The sequence below is a fragment of the Mercurialis annua genome, linkage group LG1-X, assembly GCF_937616625.2.
Source record: "Mercurialis annua linkage group LG1-X, ddMerAnnu1.2, whole genome shotgun sequence".
Classification (NCBI taxonomy): domain Eukaryota; kingdom Viridiplantae; phylum Streptophyta; class Magnoliopsida; order Malpighiales; family Euphorbiaceae; genus Mercurialis; species Mercurialis annua.
The window spans coordinates 50,507,719-50,531,521 of NC_065570.1; the positions used below are offsets into that span (position 1 = coordinate 50,507,719).

At 36.6% G+C, this 23,803-nt stretch overlaps 1 protein-coding gene across 7 annotated transcripts; it reads right to left on the reverse strand.

The window, feature by feature from the left end:
* Positions 1-11,244: 11,244 nt before the first annotated feature.
* LOC126664549 (uncharacterized) lies at positions 11,245-19,256 on the reverse strand. 7 transcript variants are annotated; one of them, XM_050356989.2, is made up of 15 exons: positions 19,020-19,256; positions 18,223-18,322; positions 17,805-17,932; positions 17,549-17,696; positions 17,339-17,469; positions 17,049-17,132; positions 16,918-16,966; positions 16,706-16,797; positions 16,072-16,216; positions 15,825-15,904; positions 14,299-15,749; positions 13,227-13,346; positions 12,627-13,141; positions 12,187-12,596; positions 11,245-11,416 (listed from the first exon to the last, which is right to left on the reverse strand). In XM_050356989.2, the coding sequence occupies exons 2-14, from the start codon at positions 18,313-18,315 to the stop codon at positions 12,372-12,374; spliced, it is 3,261 nt and encodes a 1,086-aa protein (XP_050212946.1). In that variant the 5' UTR covers positions 18,316-18,322; positions 19,020-19,256; the 3' UTR covers positions 11,245-11,416; positions 12,187-12,371. The 7 variants fall into 7 exon arrangements, with proteins under 7 accessions (XP_050212946.1, XP_050212943.1, XP_050212940.1 ...); XM_050356986.2 differs by having other exon boundaries at positions 12,187-13,141; positions 16,072-16,210; XM_050356983.2 differs by having other exon boundaries at positions 12,187-13,141.
* Between the last annotated feature and the right edge of the window lie 4,547 nt (positions 19,257-23,803).

Below are 23,803 nucleotides of genomic sequence, written 5' to 3' on the forward strand. Positions count from 1 at the left end.
AAAATGTGAATTATGACATGAATATAGAATTTATTAAATATGGTTTTCATATAATGATATATTTGAAATTAAATTAAGCACATATCCATACTTGATATCAAATATAACGTCCAATATAGCTTATTGATGAAGTTTGCCTTCTGATCCGATAATTAAACATACAAAACGGGGTAAAAACTAATCGGACTGTGTTGGTCAGATTAACTCTCCGATGCTAAAGACAGTATTGGCTTGAGCAGCGTTTTTAGTATATAAATGTAATTATGTGTTTAGGCACACCTCAATCTCTTTATATAATAGTTGAATGTATACCTTGTGGACTTTGAATAGGAAAGTAATTCCTATTTAAAGGGTTTGACCTTGAATAGGAAAGAGGTTTATTATTCAACTAGAAGTCTTATTCAGGAATATCTTCATAGATATGATTCGTAGATATTTTGTAAATTTGATTCTTGGGCGAATACCCTTGGGCGACGCGCTTTATCTGAGTGTTCAGGGGATTCTACCTTATTTTCGTGATTCGGTATATTCCTTTAATCAAGGTGAATCTCTTGGATTCGATCCTCGGTATTATCTGGCTTTCAGCCGTTTGGGTGAAAGCATGATGTCATCTTGGAGGATGAATCTTGTGCGACTCGACTCAATTATACTTAGATAGGATTTGGTATCCATCATTAACCACCACCACCACCCCCCCCCCCCCCCCGCCGCCGCCGCAAGAGAGCTAAACTCTTGATATTTATGCCTTGGTAAATTTTAGCTTCGTTTGGGGCGAGTTGATTCGTATTCCGGCGTGTCGTTTTGGTTTCTTGTCAGGATTTCTATATTTCCTCTTTTTTGCCATGTATCAGTCATCTGTTATTGTCTTTTTTGTGACTTTTTACATGCCATCAGTTATATATTTAAGTGGTTTTCTTCTTTCTCATGCTCTTTCACTTATTCTTTTTCTTTCTCTAAATATTTTCCAGTTCTAGCTTTTTATTCTCAACCTTCATTTTTCAAGTAAGTTCATTGGATCTGCTTTAGGATTTTTTGTTTTGGTTCCCTTGTCTTGTTTTCGTCATCATCTAGGCTGCTTCCATTATTTTTCATAGCTCTGTTCTTGGTGTTCTTTGTTTTCTTGGTGTTCTTTATTTTTTGCGTGTTAAAGTAGAAAATATAAATCTGAAATTGTTGTAGATTTCTATTGATGATGGAGGTACAATAGGAGAAATTTTTATTCTAGCTTATATTCTAGAAGCTTCCATTCTTTAAAATCATCTCTTACTAATTACTCCATATTCTAGATTATTCTAGATTATTCTACAACACACTTATCTTCTATTAATTACTCCACATTCTATAATATTCTAGATTATTCTTCAACACTCCACCTCAAGCTGGAGCATAGATATTAATCATGCCCAGCCTGATACAAAATGTAATACTCCATACGTTTGGCGTTGCCGGAATTGGCAATTTGTCCCTATTCCGATAGCCCGAACTAGTAGAATAAAGAATATCGAAGTGATTGGATCGGCAAGACCCGAGTAGGTCGGTTTTAAGAATTATAATACGGAAAGTTTGATATTAGAATTCGTTTAGAAGATAAGAGTTGGGACTAAAAGAAACGGTAAGAAAATTTGTTAAAATAAAGATTAGGTACCAAATTGGTAAAATAATAATTTAATTCTCGGGAATGGTAAATATTAAGTTATCGACAAGAATTATTATTTACGAGTTAGTATTATTTATTTGGGTATAAATAATACGTAAGTGTTGAGTTAAAATGGATAATTAATCGTTTAATTAAAAGATAAGTTAAAAGAAAGATTGGTAAGGAATAAAGAAGTGAAGCATCAAAGTGGGAAATTAGCCAAAGTATATATAACAAACCCTTATGAATAAGGAATTCATGAGATCAGAGATAGAAAAGAAGAAAAAAGAAAAGGAAGAAGAATCGGCGAAGGCTAGGGTTCGTTTGACGTCCGAGTCGTGCGTTCTTTTATATCGATCTTCTCGAAATTCAATCCTCTATCATCTTTAAGCTTTGTATCGAGGTCAGCTTGATGTTTTGTTTAGGTTTTTTAAGGAATATTGGTTGTTTTGCTTTGCATGTGTCATGCCGAACCGTTCAAGCCGAAATCACGTCGTTTTTTACTTTTTGAGTTGGATTTTGTGGGTTTGCGTTAGGCTAGCATGATGGAAAAATTTTGGGGTTTCCGAGGTCAGGAACGGCTCGACCAGGCCTTGGAACGGCATGGTCATGCCCCTTCTCGAAGAGCAGAAGGTACTGCTCTAAGACCAGCACACTGCTCGGCGAGCAGCGCGAGCCTGCTCGGCGAGCAAAATCAGCCTTGCTCAGCGAGCAAGGTATGTCTGCTCGACGAGCAAACTGAGATAGACAGCCACGGGACTTGTGTTTTTCAACGTATCGAGCTGTTTCCGGAACCTAAAAGAGATTGAAAAGATTAGGACACGTAAAGGACGAGACATGACTAAGAGAATAAGGAAGTTTTGGTTTAAAGTAAACCGTTAAAAGATTATATAATGTTATTGAATTCAAGTATGAATACTTGAATGTTGGATTATGAAATATATTTGAAAGTTATCAAACCAAAGAAACGTACAAGAATAAGATTTAAACGGCTTGAATTCATAACTTGAGTTAGTAATACATTTACGAGATTAAACGTATATTGGTTTGAATCTGTAACAGACGTATCGGCGAGCTACGAGGTCGACGTATTTGGATTAGCGTGATTTGATAGTCATATCGAAAGTTTTGTAGATTGGATAATGCAGGTAGTTGAGCGGGCGGGAGGAAAATGAGAAATAACAAGGGTCGTCACCTTCTCGACAGACGATGGACTGCATGTGAAAGGGCCGCACAACGACGCGTTGGTGGTATAAACAATCATCAACAACTTACTGGTAATGAAACTGCTAGTAGATGAGGGAAGTGCGGTAAATCTGATGACATGAGAAACATATAAAAGGATTGGAGGAGAACTCAGAAAGCTCAAATACTGCCCGGTGCCGATTATGGGACTCGGAGGATCTCCCATCCAACCCAAGGGGCTGGCGGAACTGATGATAGAGTTTGGAAGGGGAGAAAAAGAAGCAAAGGAAGTCAAAACACTGTTCTCGGTCGTGTACATGCCACTATCCTACAACGGAATACTGGGGAGACCGTTCCTATACGACTCTGGGGAAATCACCAGCATCCGCTACCTGGTAATGAAGATACCAACTCCAGGAGGAATAATCAACGTGAAGGGAGATCATGAAATGGCAACCAAATGTTACACTATCGCCATGAAGAAGGCAGAAGGGTAAAGTAACCATAAGAAGAAAGCTAAAGAACGAAGGCCAAAAAGACAAGGATAATAGCCTTCATATTTGTATCAACTAGCACCTCCATGTCAATTTCAACACAATCAAAGTCCTCTTTTGACAAAGTATCAAAATGTAAGTTAAAAGCAACAGCAAAAATCCGAAGATATACAAATACACATAAAAAAACGACAACAGAGATACATATCTCCTAAAGCAATGGCCAAACAGAAGAGGAACAAACCTCTTAAGGCAACGATCAAAAATAAAAGAGATACATATCTCATTAAGGCAACGGCCAAACAAAACGGAGAAACATATCTCCCAAAAAACAACACAACAACAACATAAATCGGAAGACCACTAGGACAACAAGCAAGCAAGCAAGAAACCAACAGATGCAATGAAAATCTCACAAGCAGCATAAACAGCGAAGGCAATACGAGAAAATAAATAAGAGAAACGGCCAAGTCACAAATAGTAGTATTATTCAAACATACGTGCGGCACAAGAGGAGGCCACACTCTCCAACGTTACAAAAAGAAAAAGAAAAATAACAAACACATAAAATAATAACAACAAAAGAGGAAAAAAAGAAGCAAACTTCATCTACTGCCAGTAGAAGGAGGCACGCCTTCAATTAACACTGGCGAAGAAACACCAGAGATAGGCACAGAAGAAGGCAAGACAACAACCGAGGAGGAAGATGGAGGCACAACTTCAGACGAAGGAGAGGCACCCATCAACGCCTCAAACGCAGACTTCTGCGCAGCCAGGGCAGAGAGACACTGGTCACGAAACCGGACCAGGTCAACATAAAGAAAAGAGAGATCTGCCATTGGATAATCTCTCAAAATAACCGACCTGATAGACCGGCGATACTGCTGAAACATTAAAGGGACTACACCGGTAGCCTCCCCCAGTTGATTCTCCAAGGCCTGGCCTTGCAACTCCAGGCGAGAACGTTCCGCCTCCACTTTTGCCCGGTCCAAGCGAACATTATTCAACAAAACCTCAAGGTCCGCAATATGATCCTCTCGCTGACGAAGAAAATGCTGCAGAGATTCCACCTGCTTACCCCTCTGGTCAAGCTGCTTCTCTAGCGGGGTCGCGAGAATAGTCTTCTCAAGAAGATCGTACCTCAAAGACTTGTTTGAAGCCCTCAAAAGAAGGATCTTATCCGACTTCCGCTTTTGCGCCTCCCAAAACCAAGCAAAGGCCGCAGACATCTGCTCAAATTAAGCGTCAACCTCCGTTCGGGAATTCTTGAATTTTGAGAGACGAGTCTGATCGTCCTCTAGCCGACGAACTTCATCAACAAGGCGGAAGCAGGTGGAATAAATGGACGGCACACCCCCCCCCCCCCCCACGCAGGGACCTGCCCAGCCATAGATAACGAACATTGGCTCTGGAGATAACCCGAAACGACATTTCGGATGTAGTTAGAATCCAGAGGTGCGTCCTTTAGGAGAATAAAACAATATCGGTCGACATCGCTACCCTTCAATATAAAGGTGGAGCGAGGTACGTCCCGACGAGGGCGAGACACATCCTCCAAAGAGGAATCCGGAGGACCAGTAACAGGACGTTTCTGCCTACCTTTGGAAGAAGCAGAAGGGAGAGACATTGAAGATGCAACAGCCAAAGCGGACACCACCACCACCGACACAGAATCAGTAGCAACAGAGGTAAGAGCCCCAAGCGAGTTAACAACGGGCAAAACTACTGGTAGGGAAGCCAGAGAAGCAATCACCGTGGATGGAACATGATCGCTAGCGGGGGGTCCATCTTTATTATCCGACAGAAGGGAGATAAACGGGATAGTCAAACAGGCAAGTAAAGGAAGGCTGACATCAGCAGCGCCCTCATCGTCTCAGAAGACCAACGTCCATAGCATCGAAGATGTTCTTAGCCATTAAAATGAAGAAAAGAAAACGACAGCAACAGAGAAATGAAAACGAAAAATCACAAAAGGTAATTGGTGCGAGGGCAATTGGTGACGGTTCCTTCTACATCTAGGGACGGAAAAGGAATTGGTGCGGTGGGTCTTTGATATCCCTGGTGATACTGGCTGCCCCATGGGCTATACGTCTGCGGCCAACTCGTCGCGTTTTGATTATACATGGGCGATGGATAGTGCATATTCTGTGGTGTATAATAATTCCAAGGAGGAAATACCTGACTAGTTTCGGGTAGTTGTGCTCCTCTGCCCATTAATCCCGCTGTTGATCCGGGTATGGAAACCGGTGGTGTGATGCCCGCACTTGTGGCTCCATTCCCCACTGGGATTCCAGAGCTTGTCCTCAAAGGACCTGTCGTTCCCGCAGTCCCCGCCGGAGGTGGGCGAAGGGGAAAGACTATTCCGTCTGTTCTTGCTAGCAGAGTTGGATTGGTGCCTCCGGCCATCTCTCTATTTCTAACTCCGACTCCAGGTGGTGGTGGTTCATCATGGTTGTCCATGAGTTTGTTTCAGTTCGTAGAACCAAAATTGATTGATTTTTTTTAGGAAAGAACAATCGTTTCCCACAGACGGCGCCAAATGATGGTTCTGCGAATGGTAGGATCTTCTCTTGTCGACCTGAGATCAAGAACACAGGTTAGAATGAGTCGGACGTTGTGTCCGACAACACTCCGATGCCTAAGTCAGATACCTTGTAAGGTTCAAAGATAAATGACGTAGCTTTAAGAGAATGAATTAGCGTTTTACCTTTGGTCTTTGGTCTATTTATATAGAATCCTCTCTCAGTAATCGACTCAAGGTCATCTTATTGTGATTGTGTTTAATTCGGGCTCATGCTAGAAAATAAGGATTAGGTTAATCCCAATCTTTCCGGATTCCAAAGATCATATCTCCAGGATCTGCGTCTACTGACCAATGACAGCTGTTTGGTATCTGCTATCTATTGTGCTTGTCTGACTATATGTACTGGTGTCATCTGCGTATCCATCAGTAATGAAAAAAATGTGAAGAAGAGGAACTATTTATAAACTTTTCCGAGAAGGTTAAAAGTAAAACAAAAGGGTAAAAAGGGAAAATGCAGAAGTAATAAATGGTAATAAAGAAACTATAACCACTGCAGCACTAGATCGAAGAGGCACAGTCAATTCAACCGTTAAAAGAAATTAGGAGAGAAAAGCACGATGCGCGAGAAACGAGGAAAAACTCCAAAAGATGTGACAGTTATAAATTCACGACCACACGGCACTATAAAAATAAGAAGAAGAAAGAAGAAATCTTATGCAAACAGACACAAGCGTGGAGTCTCCCTGAGCCTTATTGTAGCTTGCTTGGGTTGGGTTGAACAAAACCAATCAACCCAAACAAGCTACAAAAAGCACAGGGGGAACTCCAGAATAAGGCAGATAGAAAAAACACAAATGAGGGAGAACACAGAAGTGAAAAAGAGAAGATATGTATACGAAAGATGTTCCAGCCTACGCAAAGCATGGAATCTCCTTGAGCTTGTTTTGGTTGTTTGGTTTTGTTTAACCCAACCAAAACATGATACAAAAAGCACAGGTAGAACCCAGGAGCAACATAAAAGACAAAACAAAATTCGCACCGGTCACCTCACCGAACCTCCTTATAACTCGTTTGGGTTGATTAGTCTTATTTAACTCAACACAAGCAAGCCACAAAAACACAAAGAAGACCGCTTTAATCTCACGAAAGCGTGAAACCCCCTCAAAGACCTGTCCCAGAAAGGGTTATAAAAAAAAGGAGAGAAGAGAAACAGAACCAGTCGCACCAGACGACCATGAAAAGAACAAATTTAGTATCACTTGCAACAAACCCGCGGAGATCAACAGGCAGAAAGAGACCAACAAAAGAAGAATGGAGAAACATAAAACAACATAGATTGCAATGAGTGAATCTCGACATAAATACCGAGCCATTGCAATAACTCGGGGGGGGGGGGTATTAATGATGGAATGAGCACATAAAATAAGGTAAAAGGAAGGAGACCACAAACCCCTCATCGACCAAGGAAAGTAAGGGAAATAAGGCGCGCTGTAAACACTATAAAAGGGCCACGACTCCACAAGCCAAAGGACCGCACATCAAACCTATCACCACGTAACAAGCACCAGATCCAATACTTAACGTCCCAACCCTTAGACTAACATCCGACATCCGGATCCACCATGAAATAAATGAAAATTTTTAAAATGAATATTTCTATATTATCCCTATTTAAAACTCACCATTAATTGTTTGTAGTTAGTGTTTATTGTTATTATTCATTAAATAAAGATATAGTAGGAAAAGTTTATTTATCTTTATAATATTAATTATGTTGTATGAAACTGTATGAAATAGTAAAAGATAGACAACTCTACTGAAACAGAATTAGGATTTAAATTTTAAAATCTAGTTTTTAAGCCGGCAAGCAGCGGTCGGCGTTTTGCCGACAACCATCACTGAGGGTAGAGGGATAGTGGACGTAACAAGCACTAGATCCGATATTCAATGTCCCAACCCTTAGACTAACATCCGACATCCGGATCCACCATGAAATAAATGACAATTTTTAAAATGAATTATCCCTATTTAAAACTCACCATTAACTGTTTATAGTTAGTATTTATTGTTATTATTCATTAAATAAATATATACTCCCTCCGTCCCAAAACAATAGTTCACTTTTCTCTTTTCACACAGTTTAAGAAATACAATTAATGCTCTAACTTTTTACAAATTTATCTTCATTTTTCTTATTCATACCCTTATTAAATATTTATGACTATAGGCTAATAGCAATAAATGATACACTTTAAATAAGGACAATATGCAAAATAAACATCCTAAATTATGATTTACAACGAAAGTGGACTATTATTTTGGGGGAAAAAAGGGTTAATTGCAAATTAATACACGAACTTTACCATAATTTGCAATTACAACACGAACTTTTAAACTTGACAATTTAATACATCAACTTTCATTTTTTTGGCAAATTAGTACACCGAACAATTATACAACAACACGTGACTTTATATGACAATGTCCACGTTAGTGTTTTTCCAGTTCGGTGTATCAATTCGCCAAAAAATAAAAATCGGTGTACCAATTTGCCAAGTTCTAAAGTGTGTTGTAATTGTAAATTAGGGTAAAATTTGTGTATTAATTTGCAATTAACCCAACCCAAAAATAATAAAAAAAGTGGAATATTGTTTTGGGACGGAGAGAGTAGTAGAAAAAGTTTATTTATCTTTATAATATTAATTATGTTGTCTGAAACTGTATAAAATAGTAAAAAATAGACAATTTTATAGAAACAGAATTAGAATTTAATTTTTAAAATTTAGTTTTTAAGCCGGCAAGCAGCGGTCGACATTTTTCGCCGACAACCATCACTGAGGGTAGAGGGACAGCGGCAGATAGTCGCTGGTTTCCGGAGGTGGTCAGTAGCTAGAGGTGGTGCCCAACGGTATCCGGTGGAGCCCACCGTTAATGGTGGTGCTCGACAACAGTGAAGGAAAGGAGCGTCGGTCAGTGGCGGGCAACGGAGTTCAACAATTTCGGTGTACCAACAACAAATGGCTGAGATAGCTGGCTGGAGGCAAGTGGCCGGAGAATGCCCAAAGGTGGTTGCTCGTAGGGTGACAGGAGGCGGCAGTCGTGGCCGGAATTTGATATTTTTTATAAATTTTTTGTTCTTTTAAATACTAATGTTATAAATGGACCAAGTTGGTATCTTTGTAAATTTATATATTTTCTAGGATAAGTTTGTGAGAAGTCGAAATCAATCTAAAATTTATTGCAATAAAATAAATTAGATGTGAATAATTGAAACTGTTCTTCCTATAGTTTAATTTTTTATAGTTAGCCAGCAGAACATCAAATTTTAAAATAATGTTTTTCTTAATATATATTATGCATGTTTGTATTTTGTTATATCAATATTTCATATATAATATACGTAATAAATATCATATATGCGTATATTATATATAAAAAAATTGAAACACATATAAATACAAATACATATTAATTGAACTATTATGTGTAATTATTATCCGGATTTATATTAATCATACAAAATAGAACAGAAACTGATAATAAATGTTAAACAATTGATTCAAAATTTTCTAAAAATAATTAGTTATTTTAAGTCCTATGAAGACCAAATCAATTAGAAGCAAACCACGTTAATCCGTACTCAAAAACCCTTTGCACAAAAACTATGTTCAAGGCCAATTACACATTCAGCGCCTAAACCATCAATCAATTTTGATTTTAGATCCGGTACTTTTACTTCTCTAATGTACAACCCTACACCTTATTTTGTAAAAGCATGTAATTTCAGATTCTATATGCATTTGAACTCTTAAACTTTACTAGAAAATTTTTGATTAAATTTTTTATTTCTAATCAAGAAATCAAAGCAGATATGAAATATGTCAAAAGTAACTGGAACGTAAAAGAGAAAGGACACCAACATCAAAACCTAAAACTCAAACAAATTTTTAAAGAAAATTAAAGGATTCTTCAAAGAGAGAACTTCGTGAATTCACGTCGAGCTATTGAAACAATTTTAGATTCAACGCAAAGGAACAATACATATGAAGTTTAGAAAAAGCCAGCCAAAAACAAGCTGAAGAACGTGTTAACAGAGCTATTGTACAGTTCAAGCTATGTTTTGTCTACCACAAGATGAGATAGACAACCTCAAGTACAGGCGGGTGATCAACTAGGGTTTTTGGTAATCTTGCATATAAATTCACTAAATAAAGTTAGAGAATTATGATTGTGATTCCTCCAATTTTAGGTAGGCACGTAGGGATTGGTTTCTTTTCTTCCAACCTTACTCACTGTTTCACAAGTGTTTGATGTGTTAAGGTAATTAGTAGCCACAAAAGCACAAAGTTACACAAAAGCAACTAATTCATAAATATATTGCCAAATAATGCCAATTGTGATAGGATTAAGATTGAATCTATCTTTCATCAACCCCATTGTTGTACTGAATAACTAAAGTTAGAATGCCAAAAGCAAGAAGAAAACAGCAACCAAAATCCTAACCAACCACATGGTCAGACTAATTAACCAAATTCGACCAGCCCTACATACAGCAATAACAAAGGTCTACCCTGCTACCATCTGATCCACGTTTCATGCAGACCATCTGGTCCACGTTTCATGCAGACCATACCAATTCCTAGATAAACCTTCAACGGTTCAACCCACCAGCAAAACAAAATCCTTAAGAGATAATATGTAGTTAGACTTGGCAAAGATTTTTAACTAGTTCAAAATCGCCATTCCATTATAGTGGTATTTAGTCTCTTACTTATTGTTTCCAGCTAATATAAGTTCTACATAAAATGAAGGCATCACATGCTTCGGGAGAGAAAAATAATAAGCTAGCCTGCAATCCAAGAATTCCAACCATTTGCAAACTAACAAGCAGGTTCAATGTAGGCTACGTTTGGCTCTAGAATGGAATGGCTTGGAATGGAACAGCTATTCCATAAGGAATTGAATAGCAGTTCTTTACTTTATGAGCTATTCCATAAACCAAAGAAAAGAATAGACATCCTATTCAGAATAGCTATTTCATTCCGCACATATTCCATGAACCAAACACAAGCTATTCCATAAACCAAAGAAAAGAATAGACATCCTATTCAGAATAGCTATTTCATTCCGCACATATTCCATGAACCAAACACGGTCGTAAAGATTCACAAGCGCAAGCCTACTTAGAACAAGTCATTTTCTAACATAATGGATGGACAAAGAAAACACAACGGTGACACCTGCTACTGAAGCAACTGCTCGTGGGAATGTGTATCAGCTAGTGGACAGCTAATAACATGCAAAAGCAGCAAACTGAAAACTTCTGGTCATATGAATAATGGAGGCAGTTGTCAATGTATGTAACTCGCGTAAGACAAGCTGCAAAGAAATAAAAAAAGAAGAGATATCTAACTTTTTGATCTATTTAGTTGGGAAAACAGCAACCAAAAATTTCTCTTTTCATTTAACAAGGACACAAACACTCATCTGTCTGGAAGATCAATCAACCAACCTGCCAGTTTCACAAATATACATCATCTCACGATACAGTCTTCATATCAAATATAGATCCTTCACCTGTCAGGGTAAAACAAAGAATACACAATATAAGCACACTTACAAATGATGGACAGATCAACACATTAGAGACAGCTGCCTCCCCCTATAATTCCTAAAATATCATTTTAGCTTGGTACTATTATGTAGGGGAGTGCATAAGCCGAACCAAACCAAATAACCAAGCCGAACAAACAGATTCAGTTTATTTTGGTTCGACATTTAATTTTGTTTTTCCATATTTGTGGTTTAGTTCAGTTTGAGCAAAAACTCAGTTAAATTTTAATACAAACTGAACCAGCGGGCTCAGTTGGTTCAGTTTGAGATTTTATACATCTGCATAAATTTTATTTAGTTCAGTTCAATTTTTATAATACTAAAAAAAATCGAATCAGTTAAGTTCGTTTCGAACCGAATGCACACACGGCTACTATTATGCATTTGGACAACTGAAACGACTAATCATGTAGAACCATATAACATTGTTCGAACATTTGAAGCTTCATTCTATAATGAACCAAGATTATTATTAGCCATATCACTTGTAAGACCGCAATTCTTGAATTTGCAATCAATACGAGTCTCATGACTCGGACTATCATTTAAATTTCAACAAAAACATCAGCAATTTCCTTATTATGGCACTATTTATAAGGTAACCACAACAAAATTCAGTGATAATTACGCCAACCAAGAGATTAGAATTGCACCAACTTCCAGGTCCATTTTGATTCAATCCCACTACAAAACTTGCAGAAAGGAGGACAGAAAATAGAGAAGTAAAATATTACCTGCCGCCTTCAAGACCCCGATTTTCGAGAGCTTTATCCTTCATCAGGCTGCCCAAAGTTACCAGAGACCAGTCAAGTATCAGTCCGATCCTTCAGTACAAGACCACACCACATTTCAAATCATTTATGCTTCTCCGTTTACAATAGCTTGCGTATTCAAATCTGTCACCCCATGACAACAGTGTTTACATATCAAACGTTCTGTTATATAAGTCTCCTGAATTTGGCATCCGATATTTTGAATCTTCATACCCAGCACCAAAGAACTTGTTCAATCCCAGTCTCTCATTCCGAAGTAGTTCTGCTACACCCAGATTATTTACACCCTGGACTTCATTCCAGCCATCCCAATGTCCATTCGACATGTGCCCACTCGACATGTGGCCACCCGACATGTGCCCACTCGACAGGTGTCCGTTCGACATGTGCCCACTTGACAGGTGTCCGTTCGACATGTGCCCACTCGACAGGTGCCCGTTCGACAGGTGCCCGCTCGACATGTGCCCACCAGACATGTGCCCACTTGAAATGTGCTCATTTGAGAGGTGTGCATTTGACATAATCCCATTCCTAGAATGCTGAAGGGGTACTTGCATAAACGGAGACAGACTGTTCATTTGTGATTGGTCCACAAACCTTGAAGAAATGCCATAAGAATCAGTAAGAGAGGACAAGTTATCCCCGAGGTCATTATATCTGAAGTTCTGGTGTGGTGAAAAAGATCTTTGCATCAACAGCTGAAGTCTTGGATCATTCTCAAAAGCACTTAATTGCTGAGGGAAACTGGATCTAATATCTAAACCCTGATTGTTAAGCCCAGCTTGAAGTCTCCCTTTACCAACTGCCAAAATTGCAGGATCCATGAATTCAATATCCCCATTAGGACTAATATTTCCAGTTGGGGGTGCCTGATATGTACTTCTCAGCAACGAAGAGGAGTCAAGCAGATGACTCCCTGTTAAAGGAAAAAACAAAACAAAAAGTCAATAAACATGATACAGAATTAAGAACAATGGTGAAAAAATGAATATGAAGCTTACCAGATATACCATCAAAATACTGGTCCATCCTCTCATGAGAAGAAAATCCAGGTGGTGGAGCTCTGCTAGGAACTGAGAATCCAGGCGGTGCAGAAATTTGAGATCTAGGAACTGATACTGCTAAATGACAAACGCTCAGTTATTACCCAGCTATTACAACTAAAATCAAAATCAAATGAAGCATCAGTTTACTCTTATGATATGCCAAGATGAATACATTCATGAAAACCACCATTGATGAACAGCAAAACTTAAATCTTACTACAGCTACATTTAGATAGGTTTAAGCATGTTCACATGTTGGCAAGCCGGTCTTTAAGAAATCCACATCAACACATCACAACCAATATAAAAAAACAATGATTACAATATGATGGGCAGAATTAATGTGCTACACCCTGAGATCCACTGGTTAGAGGCAAAACCATCCTAAGTTCACATTCAAACAACACGTATAAAGTACAATCGTGAAGGCAATAACAAAAATCCTTCCCTCCTTGAAGGAGAAAACTAAAATAATGGCCAGGCCTAAAATCAAACCAAGATTTTTGCAATGCATTTAATAAATGATAAGAAATAAGAAAACAAGATTATATGCGTACATCAGTTATGATTATAAGATGAATGCGGAAAATCTTAACACCGAAGTATACCCAGGCAGTTCATAGAAATGCAGCAAGTCCCTTTAAATAAACAAGACAATGTCACATCCAACTACTAATAAAATAATGAGAAAACACATACAGAGTGAAACAAATACCACAGTTGTACAAAAGGCCATATATTCGAAATCAGATAAAGAGAAGAGGAAGGCCTTGTGCCACCCCTACTCTCTCTTCTCATGCAAGAGCCCCATATCAAAAATCAAGAATCAAGTGTTGCAATATGTTCATAAAACCAAATTGCCTACTTCCATTCCTATCATTTCAAGATATTAAACCTTATTCTCAATAATTACCTGGTCTCAAGTAATCCAAGGCAAAATAAAATAAAAAAGAGGCATTCAATAGTTCTAGTAAGCCGGGAACTCAAAATAATGATTTAACTTCGAAGCTTTCAAAAAAATACTCACCAGAAGGCTTATTAGAAGAGAAAACTGAAGGAGCATTTCCAAAAAGTTCAGATTCACCAAAATTACTGGAAGAGAAACCATTTCCAGTGTCAAACTTATCCATATATGAAAGTCTGTTTTCTGCAATATCCTGGCCAAATGAAAGGTTCTTTTGCATCTGCCCAAAAACACTGAAAGACGTATCAGCATCAACTCCATGATTTCTCGATTCCTCCTGTCTTGCAAAAGAAAATCTTGACTGATGATTATTTTGAACTTTCCAGGAACTTGACATTTTGTGAGAACTAGGTTGTTTGTCAGTTTCACCAAGCAATTTCGCCAAATGCTGTGGTGATGTTAACGGGTCATCCCATGAATCCAGATCCAATGACAAAATATTCGAAATTATGCTGTCCTCGCCTGCATCTAAAGCAGTAGCATCACCCTGTAACATCCCCATGTGCTTATTTTCTACTTCATTTGGGAGACGATATTGCTCTGTGTTTCTATCCAACCCAGCAGAAATGCTGATCAATTTATCATGGTATCCATTTGCTATCACAGCACTATTAGATGCACGAAGTGCTTGGTCGCTAACCCTATTATCTACATAAGGACGATCAGCATTTAAATTTACAGCACCGAAAGGCTCATTATGTTGGAGGGTGTGAGGCCTAGAACAATTTGAAACACGAAATGAATTGGCTGAATATGGCATATAAGCAGTACGGCTTACAACTTCTGGATCTTTAAGTCTCTGATTATCGAATGATATTATATCTTCCTCTACTTCTGAAACAGTGTTTGAAGCCGTTTGTATTTGTGAATCTGTATTCCAATCAGAAAGATCACTAGGAGCAGAATGTTTCTCGGTTGCTGGTGAAAGTGACGGTTCACTATACTGGTCCGCACATGATTGTTGTAACCCTCGACTTTCAGGCAATTTTACAGCAATATTATCTGTAAGTGAGCTACTAGTTCTACATAAGCCAGAAGTTTCGCTTCTTACATTATAATCAATCTTTATTGATGCATTATCAGGAGAAGCAACTCCCCCATTTGCGGTAGATGAAGAATTATGCACAGAACAGCCTGAACCATTTGACACAAAACCAGAGCCCGAGTCATCATGCTTAAATGTTGGCAGACTGGAAGACTGATTACTCAAGGTCAAATCAGCAGTATCAAGGTTTGCAACTGGTTTCTCTAGTACATTGGCTTGGATATCTATACCGGCATTTGGTTTCTCTGGTTTTGAAGGATCTAATTTCAATTTACCGTTAATACTTTGTCCATCGTCATGCCAGGTTGTCCTTTTACCAACATCACTATGCAATATAGAAGCCTGGGTTGCATTTGTAACTACTGATGAGAATGCTAGGGAGCCATTAAGTATGTCTGATATAGGTTTGGTTGTTCCATTTAAAGATGTAGAATTGGCAGCTTGAGGCTGACTAGTAGCACGTGCCCCCCTGGTACAGAGACTTGGTAAAATATCCTACATACAAAACAAAGAAGTAAAACCACATACAGTTAATATATCATACCATGAGGCTGCTGCAGGAAGTGCAATAGATCTGCCAGAGCTTCCATTCGGAGGTGAGCTTTTAGATGTAGTCACTGGATTCTGCAAGATAAATGTAACAAGTTAAAAACCAGCGTCAGATGCTGGTACATATATCAGTGATGTCCTAAATGAACACTTCATGCTAGCAGCAACACTTCATGCTAGCAGCTGATTTTTTGTTTTACATCATCATTTTATTTTTCTTGCATAAACAGTTAAATTCTTACATTTGATGTATTTTTCACTATGGGTTTTGGTGCAGAAGCAGAGGTATTGCAGCTGAAATCATCCAGGGGTGGAGGCAGCATACTACCCGAACGCCGGAGCATATTATTTGATGTATTTGTACCGGTAATTTGTTGCACTCTACTCCTTCAAAACCATCATAAATGAATTGATCTCCAATAAGGAAAAAATTGCAACGACTCAACATATTACTATTCACTATAGAAATTTAAAAGAACCATCTAAATGGCACACAACAGAGCTGTTTATATGTAAGAGAGAGGAAAACAAAAGATAAATTTATATTCCATTTCACTAACACCAACTTATGAAACCCACAACATGAAGGCTATGAACATCCTCAATTAAAATCAACACTGCAAAGAAGATATTTGAAAAAGGTGTTGTACTATCCACATGAGATGGATGAACTTTTTACACGGAGAATCACAAGAGATGACTTTTAACAAAATCCAATGAGTTGTACCTTAAAAGTCAACCTTTTTTCCTAAGATAATATAATTATGTTATACAACTAGAAACAAACTACATTAGAATTCAGTAGACCAAAATAATGCACTTATGCAAACTCAGATCAGATATTCAAGTGATATCGTCAACTGTATAAAAGAATACCTAGTGAATGCAGACACAATCTCATCTTTTGTGAAGCTATCTTCATGTGAACCAATCTCATGCAAGTATAGACAATCTGGATTTGTGCAGGGCTGCCATCAACAAAATTTCACTCCCAATTACATATTCAAATTATTAGTCTTCTTGTAGTGTGCATACTACAAGAAAATCTAGACGTCCCAAGAGAGAAAAGCTTATACAATAAACCATACCACATTTCTCAGCCATGCATGACAATACTTTGTGGTCCCAAAGCAAGCCCTGTAGTTTAACGATTAATTATTAATATCTGGGCAACCCATTAAGGATAAAAAGAACCAGCATATGCAATAGATGAGCATACTTTAAAGATCGACCATCCAAGATAAATCCATGTACAGACTGAATACAACGAATTGCTTCTTCCTCTTTTGAGTAAGTTATATATCTGCAAACAAAGAAATTCAAAAGCAAAAAATTAATGACTATACCAGTTGCTTGAGCTTAGGATTTTATTACTACCGATTCAAACAATATATGACATCAGAAAGTTACATAAATTTCACTGCTGCTACGGTCCTTAAAAAGTCGAAAGCAGAAGCAATGGGATGCATTATTAGAATTTCAGTAAATAGTAAAAGCATTTGAACTTACACACTACAAGTATTATTTGGGAACTGTTGAATGACACCCTGTGTCGTCCGAGACATAGACACTTTTAAAACCTTCCCATATTGCCCAAAGTACTCTCTGTGTTGAAGAAGCTGCTCAACATTCACAAAAGACTGGTCATCAGAATATTTAAGTGTTTAGACGGAGATACATGAAGAACAATTCTAGAAGTAATGTAGGGAGTAAAATTACATCTTCATCTGCCAGGTTAAGAGGTAGCCCAACTATGTACACAAGGTTACGTTGAATCACCCGAACACTGCTGAGCTGCTTCCTTCCTTCAGATGACTTTGTTTTTGCCTTCTGTGATTTCTTTCGCTCCGTATGAAATTCAGCCATTCTATGAAGTAATATTTTTAAAAATAATGAGAAGGAAAGCAAGATATCAAAGTAATCCTCTATTATCATAAAAACAAGACATTAATCTTGTCATTAACTCGGATACAACCTCTCAGCGTTTGCAGCCATCCCTACTATCTTCTCCTTGTCGTAAGGGTTCCTACATGCTGGGCACCGCCCATCTGTCTCTTCTTTTGCTGCCATTTCCAAGACTTGATGCCAGCACCAAACACATATCTGCACGACAACAGAGAAACACAATAAGTAACCAAACAGTTAACGACAAAGACGCTGGGGGCTGTAAGAACACCTTATAGCAAAGAGTGACAGGAATGCAGCTGCATGAGTAAGACTGTAAATTGCCAGTACATAAATAACAAATTTCAACATCTGGCCTATTATAAAAGCCAAGTACGACATAGAGGTCCGCATATAAGTAGACATGTCAATATGTCATGACAAAATACTCTCAAAGACTACCCTAACAATTACTTAGTCTGAGCTAAACAAAAATAGCATAAGCTTACCTCGTAACCACATTTGCAAGGCTTCAATTGTTGATCAGTCAAGTCCATCTCCTCAGCGCAGAGTGGGCAGGTCCTTTCTCCTTCATCACTCATGGTTGCCCTGGAAAACAACAATTACAATGAACAATATTCTAAGAACAATATTAGAGCAAAAAAAAAGTCGCAAACTCGCCACTATACCTAAAGAACTTATAAAACACCAATCTGCTATCTTTCAAATAAAATCACCACTAAACTAAAATTAACAAACTTATAAGTGGATTTTGAACTTAAAGAGGTATCAAACAAGTAATTCAACAATTTCGTGTGTAAAATCAACCATTTAATAGACAGGAACTGTATTGCAAAAATTTAACTAAAAAAATGTTATGCAAATCGAATTTAAAAACAAAAGCAAATGTGTACCAAAGAAAAAAAATCTCCTATCAAATCAAACTCGAAATTATAATTGAATCCAAAATACTCCATAAATAATCTTAAAATCAAACCCTAAAAACCCTAATTTCGCCACTATTATACTCCATCAACAATAATTAATCAGTAACCACAAACCACAGCCTAATCGCAGATCAAGACAATCAATTCACATAAAATCGAAACTAAACCTAATTGCCGCAATCAGTTGCATGCAACAGAAACATAATCAAAAACCTAACAAATCAATAAAAAAACCTACTCAAGATTAAAACCAAACAACGAATCCAAAAAAATTAGGGATCCTGATGATAAGGCAGAGATCGAGGGGTACGATTGGAAAAAAAATAGAAAAAATTAGGGATTTTTGACATAAAACTTACAGTTTTGGAGATCGAGAGAAAGATTTGAGTTTTAGAGAGAGAAACACAAAAACGCGATATAGAGAGAGAAAAAAACAAGAGGAAAAAGGGAAACCACAACCTATTACTTTTTTTAAAGCCAAAGAGTTCTAGAGAGAGAAAATTAGTTTTTTTTTAGAGAGAGAAAGCTCTTCTTCTTCTCTTTTTTGTGTTGTTGTCTTTGTTTAGATGGTTTTTTTTTTGGCTGCTGGCTTTTCTCTTATCCCTGCGTCGCTGTCTTCCTTCTCATTTAAATATTATACTCTACTACTTTATACCCTTGGATTTTCAGTTTATTTACCGATGTTGCCCTATTGAACTTCTTTTCTGTTTTTTAGGGACTTAAGTAGCATTTTGCCCCCTGAAATTGCAGCTCATTGGTAGTTGACTCGTTAATTAACTCTTTGATCAAATTAATTAATAAAGTTAAATTTTTTTTATCATTTTGCCCAAAAGTAATGTAAATAGGTGTGTTTATGCAATGCTCAATTTATTACTCCATATAAAAATCAAAATTAAATAATTAAATTCTTCTTTTATGGTCTATTTTATCATCAATTTCTAAAAAGAAATAAAAAAAATTAAATCGTCGACATAATCATTACAACAAAAAATATGCTAGAAAAAATATAATCAAAAGTATAAAATGTAAAGTTATCACTTGTTGTAGTAATTCAATATTGCAATTGCTTATTTTTAGGTAGACTGTTTTTAATCAAAAATCAAATTATTTAGCATTGAAAATGGTGGAAATTATGTAATTTGTTTATCTTCTTGATAATAGAGCAAAATTGGAGTATTTTTTATGATGAATGTTTTTGTTGTTATTTGTCATTTTTTAAAGATATTTTATTTTGTCTAAAGGTTAAATTTTCAGTTTGCATAATGAATTTATGTTTATTTTAATTATCGGAATAAAATTATGTATTCCTTCTAACTTAAATTTCTTGATCGTGTTTGCGCTCAATTGTGCTCTCTAGGAAACCATCGGAAGTTGAATCATTTTCAAAATTTTGAGAGTATTATTTAAGTTAAAAATGTTAGGAGGGTTTTATTTAGAATTCTGTATAAGTATTAGGGGCAATTTCCCTATTAATTTGGACAAATGGCTTATGACTTGAAATATAGGGGGCAAATTTGTATATAAGTCGTATTTGTAGGATAGTCTCCGGTTTAGGATTCTTATGTGGCGAGTTCTATCAATTTGACGCATGGAGTATATTTAGTGATCTGACGGTTAATGATTGGCTTTTATTTTTGGCCTTTGGATATGTAAAACGCAACCTGTTTATTAGTGGGGCCAGGCAAGATATAAAAGTAGCTTTTTATGCATCGGATGGTTGGTATTGGTTTTGTATTGGATTTTGATTTTCGTTCACATAAATATTTTCGTTTTGATGCGAATGTGAAATATGATTTTCATACAAACTCCATCTACAAAATAATGTGATTTGAATTTGATTTGGAAAAAAAAATTGTATGATTGAAAAGTAGCTCAACTTATTTAAAATATATATATATATATATATATATATATATATATATATATATATATATACACTAGTTCCGCATTACGTGCTATGCACGTGACTCGTAACGTAACTCGTCAATGAACATATTAGTAAATTTATTATAATTATATCAATTTTTTATTTATAGTTAATATTAAATTAGTTAAGAATTTTTGTAAAAGTAAATATAATATATTCGGTTATTAAATTTTTTTCTATACTGAATTTATTCTTCTTTTGCTTTTATAATAACCATAATTAAATAATTAACTTAATTTTATTAATAATATCTTTAAAAATAATAAGATAGAAATTTAAATAATATTATATTGACCAAATAGAATATTTTAATTTTGTAGTTCAATCAAAATAAAAGATAGGTATTCCTACTAATTTGTAGACAATTTAGTTATTTTTTACATACTAAAAACTAAATTGGAGATAATTTAACTAGTGATTAATTAAATAACTAATTAGTTAATGACTATAAAACCTTTATTTAGAAGTAAACTGAAAAGGATTATTCAGTAAATTTGCCTGTCCTCCTCCCCCATCCGTGCTTTTATATATAGTATAGATATAGATAAAAATAATAAGATAGAAATTTAAATAATATTATATTGACCAAATAGAATATTTTAATTTTGTAGTTCAATCAAACTAAAAGATAGCCATTCCTACTAATTTGGAGACAATTTAGTTATTTTTTACATACTAAAAACTAAATTGGAGATAATATAGCTACCTATTCTAATTAGGACTTTAATTATAATAGTGATTAATTAAATAACTAATTAGTTTTTTTTTGAAAATTAATTAGTTAATGACTTGTAATACCCCAAAATTTTTAAGTATCTAATTGGACCACGTGTCCAGTTTGGATTCGCCAAAGTGGCATTATCGGAAAGTTTTCCGATAAATAAGTTTTAGCAGGTCGGTTTTAGAAAAGATAATTTCGGAGAAAATTTATATTATATTTCAATTCTGAAGTTAGAATTGGAATAAAAAGGAAATATGTCAAGAAAAGTCCAAAATGAAGTACAGGGACCAAAGTGGTAATTTAGCCACTTTGTGTCGAAAATAGAAATATGGAATTTTGACGGGAAAGTGTTAATATCGAGTTTTGTATTATTTATCGGGTATAAATAATACGTATAAGCCGTAATAAAAGAGTTTAACGATTTAGCTATGGACTAAATCGTATAAAAGAAAAGTTTAAAGGATAAATGATAAGAAACAAAAAGAACAAGGACTAAAGTGAACCTTTAGCCATTCAATATAAGAGGAAACCATTTGAATGAAGGAATGAATCAGAGGATGAGAGAAAGCTCCAGAAGAAAGATCGTCGATTACGCTCGATCTCGCCGTTTCGCCGTCCGACGTCCGAATTCAGTGATTTTGGTGTCAAACTTCTCGAAATCGCGTTCTCTATCATCTCGGGGCTTCATTTAAAGGTAAGATTTCAAAAATTAGTGCCAAATACGTGAAATACGGGGCTGTTTTGAGGTTTATGGTGTATTTGATGATTTTAGTTTGATTTTGACGTTTTTGAAGAAACGAGAGTGCGGGTTTAGTTGAAAACGATGTTGTATACGTGTGTAGTAGGTCGGGGTGCGGCGAAACGGCCCGGAAACAGCGTTTTCGGGCCGAGCATAGCGAGCAGCTATGCGCCCGCATAGCAGAAGCTATGCGAGCGCATAGCCGTGCTATGCGCCCGCATAGCTGAGGCTATGCGAGCGCATAGCCAAGATATGCGCCCGCATAGCCAGACTATGCGAGCGCATAGTTACGCTATGCGCCCGCACAGCGGGTCCGGGGGACCGAAATGGATTTTTTAACCTAATTCGACCCGAATTTCGATAATTTTGAATATTAAACCCTAAAATTTAATAAAAGACCTCGATAAGTCAAAAGGTGAGATTTAGCTCGACGTTTTACACGAGTAATGACGATGAAAACGTTAAGGGAATTATGTTATTTTCGAATACAAGGAATAGTATTCGATAAGTCGTGGATACGACTAAGAATTTCTGATTACTAAGAATGAAACCAATACTTAAATTATGAAAGTATTATACTTATTAACATATGATTTACGTCTAACTATTAAACGTTAATTAATATGTATCAGACGTACGACCGAGCGGTGAGGGCACTAGGGGTGTACTAGCACGAGCATATTACCACATCGATCTTGTTGTAGAGTGGATAGCGGTCACTGTGAGTTGTACTTTTACTTTCATGTATTATATATATATTAAAATTATTTTATGAAAATATATATATATTGTTTTCATGCATCGCGTTATACACAATTGATTGGATGTTATATGTTTATTTAATTTCTATATGCGAGAACTAGTATGAGATCCGAAGAAACTAGCTACCTATTGGGTGTCAATAGGCTGTGTGATCACCAGTATCGAGTCAGTCTAGTATGTTTGCATTGAGAAATGACTTGACACAGTTGGGAGCTGTTGATGAATATGATATTTACGATTGGGTTATGATTTCGATACGCAGAGTGAACTCGGCTACGGTGTAGCCTGGAAGTCCCCGTATCTAGTGGCTGGGCCACCAGCGAGTTGGACTCGCAATTGATATTTACGATTGGGTTGAATGATATATGATTATTCGAGAGATGTGTCGCATGCTAGGATATTAGTTTCGTACGGATCAAATACGTGTTAATATGTTTTATATTAATATTTTCTTGAAACGCGATGCTATGTCTTTATATTAATACTGTTAGTAAATGACAACTCACTCAGTATTTTCCCAAATACTGACCCCTCACCCTTGATGTCTTACAGGTGCTTAGTTTGTGGACCTAGCTAGAAGCCAATTTTGGAGTGCAGAAGTCATCTGTATATGTTAGTTTATGATTTCTGCGAATGCTGCAGTAGTGGTCCTGTGTCGGTAGAACAGTAGCCTAGACAACAGTTTATTTTTATTGTATATATTATCTGCTGTTATTGTTTTATATGCTTTTTGATAGGCTACGTGTTTTGTATATGATTCACGGCCCCAGATGCCGGTGTGATGTTTTAAGACACTAACTGATGTATATGATACCGCGAGGCCAGTTCGTACAGAGTACGGTAATTAGAGCCCGCGGGGTTAACGGAACAGTTAGTGTAAATGTTTGTATACATGTTATGTATATTTGCTTCTGTTGTGTTACGCTGTTTGTTTATATTAGTTGCGAAAAATTAATTGTGATTTAAGGCTCGCTACGGGTTCCGGAGCTACCAC